This window comes from Panthera leo, assembly GCF_018350215.1.
Source record: "Panthera leo isolate Ple1 chromosome Y unlocalized genomic scaffold, P.leo_Ple1_pat1.1 chrY_random_Un_scaffold_85, whole genome shotgun sequence".
NCBI classification, from domain to species: domain Eukaryota; kingdom Metazoa; phylum Chordata; class Mammalia; order Carnivora; family Felidae; genus Panthera; species Panthera leo.
This window is the reverse complement of record NW_024962239.1, coordinates 8,371-13,876: the sequence shown is the minus strand read 5'-3', so window position 1 is coordinate 13,876 and position 5,506 is coordinate 8,371. Positions and strand designations below refer to the sequence as shown.

Below are 5,506 nucleotides of genomic sequence, written 5' to 3'. Positions count from 1 at the left end.
CAATAGGGAAGTTGTACAAATATGTATCTTTTCCTCAGGGGCTAATTAGCTAAAACAGTTACTTTGGGAAGGGTGGGGGAGAAAAACCTCTGTATTTGAAATACCATTGGCCATGGAAGCTAGTAACGAAAATTTATATAAGCTTCCTATGAAACGAGTATAATTTAACCCTCTGCATCTTTTAAATAATTATTCACTTTTATTTACTCATGTGGCAGTATTTGTAACAACACATTACCACTGAGTAGTGAAAACAAGAATATGAGGCTTACTGAAAACTGTATATTAGGAAGCTATGCCATTTGAACTCTACAAGCTCAAGAGTCAAAATCACAACTCTCGGGGCGCCTTGGCGGCTCAGTCGGTTAAGCGTCCGACTTCGGCTCAGGTCATGATCTCACGGTCCGTGGGTTCGAGCCCCGCGTCGGGCTCTGTGCTGACAGCTCGGAGCCTGGAGTCTGCTTCAGATTCTGTGTCTCCCTCTCTCTCTGACCCTCCCCCATTCATGCTCTGTCTCTCTCTGTCTCAAAAATAAATAAACATTAAAAGAAAATTTAAAAAAAAATCACAACTCTCATTATTCCCCTAAAAAGCTGCCAAGCAGGGAGAAACCGTAATATGGAAGATTTAATAGGTCATGTTTCAGCCTGGGATGGATGGTTCTATTGCACAATACTTAAACTTGAAAGAATAGTGGTACAAAATCACTCCTTGGCCCTTCCGATATCGCAGTAAAATCTGGCTGCGGCACCACTGACTAAACACCATTAAGTCTTGCTGCCACCAATAACTGAGGTCACTTGGATAATCAAGAATTCCATGCTGGCCACAGGACATAAACACTATCATAAAAGTGAAAAGTACTCTGTGTGGCTCTCCTGTTTGATCCCTGTGGTCTTTGATTGTCAAACAAAAGACCAATACCTGCTAACATAACTGTGCATGGACATAAGATAATAAAGGAGAGTCCTGGAGCAAAACTGTTAACCAACTGCCATGATATTTATAAGAGTGATGCATGGTAATGTGGATATTTCCTGTTATCCAACAACAATGACAAACATAAGTGAGGAAAATCTATTTTGCCCAAAGATAACCTCCACCAGTTATTTGGTGCCAAAAAAAATGTACCACCGCTCTAGATCAGTAATACTTCAGAGAATTCCAACGGCTATTATGTATGCAGGTTTAGTCACCACGCTTACCCCTACTCATTTACACTATGTGACTTCCATTTTAAAATAAATTATCCTGGAAAGATTCCCAGATCAGTATGTGAGATTGGTACAAGGCCAAGTCATTTCCGAGTGGATTCCATCCATGTCCATAACCAGCACCAGTTTTTTATTTATTTATTTATTTATTTATTTATTTATTTATTTATTTATTTATTATTTTTTGAAATTCACTCATTGGTTTTTTAATAGAAACCGTGAGGTTTCTCAATGCATTTTCAGTTTTACCCACTTATAAAGAATTTCCCAAGTTAATTTTACTAAACAAAACCTTCCGAGTGTCTACCATTTCCTTTAGGAGTTCAGTAAACATCAACATTACATTTCAGTATAAAATCTTTAGAAACGTCTGAAGAATGTGTACACAGTTGAACTTTGAATCTTTTGGTTTGTAATCACCGAGCCCGTGACATTCAAAGCCATACAAATCCTTACATTATTAACAGTGATACGCTTGAATTTCTTAGACAGTATCCTTGGTCAAAGCGTTGGAATCCAGTTAAAACTCAGAAAGGTGTGGGATTGAGAATACCCACTATTGCAATTGGTGTTGAGAATACCAACTATTGCAACAACTTTCCACACATATTCGATCTTTCGTCCAGAAAGAGTGTCAGTCAAAAAAGGAAAGAAAGAAAGAAAATGAGGCGGGAGGAGCCAGAGGTGGGAGAACAGCAAGGAAATTCTAGCTTTATTACACAAGCATGGAACCAAATTCCTTTGGAGGGGGTGGGGGTGGAAGTCTGACGACTTCAGACCAATGAGGGAACAAGAGAGCACATGGATCTGCCCCTACAGTCCTGGAGACATCTCAATCTGGGGTTAGGAAGAAAGGGGACCTCCCTTGCGGTCCAGGGGTCTCCTCCCTCCGCAGACCCGGTGCTGGGAGGCAGCAGAGGGCACAGCTGCCGCGGAGTCCCAGCAGGCGGCGCCGCATCCCAGGGGCGCGGGCCGGGACCATCTGGTGCTTCTTCGCCCATAAAGTGTACTAGGGGACGCGGTCCCGGCTGTCCCTGGTTCATCCCTCCAGGCACAACCCGTCCCGGGGCTGAGAGGTCGCGCGGCGGTGGCCCGCATCTCACGCCCAGGCACTGGGAAGCGGCGGAGTCTCACCACGGGTTCCAGGTTCACTCCCAGGACTTGGCGCGCCTGGCGCCGCGCTTCTGCCAGGCTGCTCTCCACCCACACGTCGCCCACTCCGCCAATGGTGGGGCAGGTGGTCAGCGTCGGGGTGGCCGCCCTCCCACTCTCCTCCAGGGTGCGGCCCCCGGAGGAGGGCCCGGGGGCCATGGGCTTGTGGTGGCTGCTGTCTTCGCGGGAGGGCGGCGGCGGGGGCGGCATCTTCCTCTGGCCGACCGCCACCGTCCGGGCTCCGTGGCGCCTCCGCCTGGCAGCTGGCCGGCCCGTCTGGAGGCAGGCCTCCGGGGGCTGCTGCCTCCGCGTGTACACCATCTTCTCCTCAGGCGCCTCCAGGGCGGCCCCTCCTGCAGCGCTAGAGGCTCCTTCCCCTGCTGCCAGGGCCAGGGCCTCCTGGGGCCAGCGCCCCCAGCTTCTTCTTGCTGCTCAGGATGTGAGGCCACTAGGGGCCGCCCGCGCTTGCCAGGTCTCGCGGCCGCCGCAGGGCCCTGATGAATTTTCTACCGTGAAGCCAAATCAGGAGGCAGGCTGTGAGAGTTACACCGCAGTTGCTAGGAGACCAGGCGCTTTGTGAGGTCACAATGTCTGCATATCTTATCACGGTGGGCTGCCCAAAGCTGCCTTAGGTTTGGCTGTGTTTAAGATTATGCCCTTGAGAAAGACCTGTACCTAATCTTACCTGAGAAGGCCCATAATTCTTCACGAGTTCAAGAGGGTTGTCTTAGAGGTGAATGCACGGGTGCTTCAGCCTCCATTAATTCCATCTAACATGAAATGACACTTAGCGGTGGACAGTACACACACCTTGCAATCAAACACGACTCTAAGAGGGTTTTAGCTAATTAAATGCCTTGTCATGCAACGCACTGAAAGCCAAATTGAAATAACTACTCTACCCTTTCAAAGAATACCGATATACTGTGCCTTGCTTAGGGTTCCATACCTGTGTTGGTACAGCTCACAGTTCACGAAGCTGTTCTTCACAGCAGCAGCAAACAGTTTGCCTAGTTAGTATCCATGCTCACTTTCATGCAGCTTAGGGAAGACCGAGTCATTGTGTGCTTAAGAGCAAAGTGGCAACGAATTCTGTGTGAGTGGCCAGTAGGGCATTCAGTGCCACTAAAACCTATTCACTACCTACCAATTCATGAATATTTCAGGTAAGGCATACACAAGGTAGTAAGAGACCGTATGGGATTCCAAGGGTAGAAAACGTGTTACACCGTCCGTGTAAGTGCTTTTGAAAGCAACCAGCATAGTCCATCCATCATCACCACATACACAATTCATTCACAAAATACTACAAAGACCACCTACCATGATCAACTGAAATCCACTTCGTATGAAAGGATGACTCCAAACTAGGTGAATCACTAAGAGTGATAAGTCATGGTAACAATCAGAAGAGTAACTTGCCAAGGTCAACGTGATACATGTGACAGGCCTCTGTCTTTATTCAACTCCTTTTCTTAAACACACAAAACTTTCATCTACGCAGCTTAAGCCACTACTACCTCACGCTCATAAAGTGCTGAAAATGGAAAGCAATCTCATATACAGTAAGAGCAACCCCTGGATTTCCTTTTTCATTCAATGTAATTTATTTTCAAATTGGTTTCCACGCAACACCCAGGGTTCATCCGAACAGGTGCCCTCCACAATGCCCGTCACCCACTTTCCCCTCTCCCCAACCCCACGTCAACCCTCGGTCTGTTATCAGTATTGAAGAGTCTCTTATGGTTTGCCTCCCTCCCTCTCTATAACTTTTTCCCCCCATCGCCTCCCCCATGGTCTTCCGCTGAGTTTCTCAGGATCCACACATGGATGAAAACATATGGTATCGGTCTTTCTCTGCCTGACTTATTTCACGTAGCATAATACCCCCCCCCCAGTTCCATCCACGTTGCCACAAATGGCCAGATTTCATTCTTATTGCCAAGTAGTATTCCATTGTATATACATAAACCACAACTTCTTTATTCTCTTGTCAGTTGATGGACAGCTAGGCTCTTTCCATAGTTTGGCTGTTGTTGAAAGTAGTGCTATAAACATTGGGGTACATGTGCCCCTATGTCTCAGCACTCCTCTACCCCTTGGGTAAATTCCTAGCAGTGCTGTTGCTGGGTCTTAGGGTAGATCTATTTTTAATGATTTGAGGAACCTCCACACTGTTTTCCAGGGCGGCTGCACCAGGTTGCATTCCCACCAACAGTGCAAGAGGGTTCCTGTTTCTCCACATCCTCACCAGCATCTATAGTCTTCTAATTTGCTCACATCAGCCACTCTGACTGGCATGAGGTGGTATCTCAGTGCGGTTTTGATTTGGATTTCCCTGACAGGGGAGTGCTGTTGAGCATCTTTTCATGTGTCTCTTGACAATCTGGATGTCTTTTTTAGAACAGTGTCTGTTCAAGTCTTCTGCCTGTTTCTTCACTGGATTATTTGTTTCCCGGGTGTGGAGTTGGTGAGTTCTTTTGATAGGTTTTGGATACTAGCCAATTATCCAGTATGACTTTTGCACACATCTTTTCCCATTCGGTCAGTTGCCTTTTAGTTTTGTTGATTGTTTCCTTCACTGTGGAGAAGATTTTCATTTTGATGAGGTCCCGATAGTTCATTTCTGCTTTTAGTTCCCTTGCCTTCGGAGATGTGTCAACTAAGAACTTGCTGACGCTGAGGTCAGAGACGATTTTTCCTGCTTTCTCCTCAAGTGTTTGATGGTTTCCTGTCTCACATTCACATCCTTCATCCATTGTGAGTTTATTTTTGAGAGTGGTGTAAGAAAGTGGTCTAGTTTCATTCTTCTGCATGTTGCTGTCCACTTCTCTCAGCACCATTTGTTAAAGAGACTGTCTTTTTTCCATTGGATATTCTTTCCTGCTCTGTCAAAGATTAGTTGGCCATACGTATGTGGGTCCAGTTCTGGGGTCTCTATTCTATGCCATTAAGTCTATGTATTTGTTTCTGTGCCAATACCATGCTGTCTTGATGGTTATAGCTTTGTGGTAGTGGCTAAAGTCTGGCATTGTGGTGCCTCTCACTTTGGTTTTCTTCTTCAGTATTACTTTGGCTATTCAGGGTCTTTTGTGGTTCCATACACATTTTATGATTGCTTGTTCCAGCTTGGAGAAGAA

General features: G+C 46.3%; 1 protein-coding gene across 1 annotated transcript; it reads right to left on the bottom strand.

Moving 5' to 3' along the window:
• Positions 1–1,899: 1,899 nt before the first annotated feature.
• On the bottom strand, positions 1,900–2,794 carry LOC122212879 (the record flags this gene model as incomplete). Its single annotated transcript, XM_042926858.1, has 1 exon — positions 1,900–2,794. A coding segment is annotated over one exon (737 nt), but the record flags the coding sequence as incomplete, so codon positions are not given.
• Between the last annotated feature and the right edge of the window lie 2,712 nt (positions 2,795–5,506).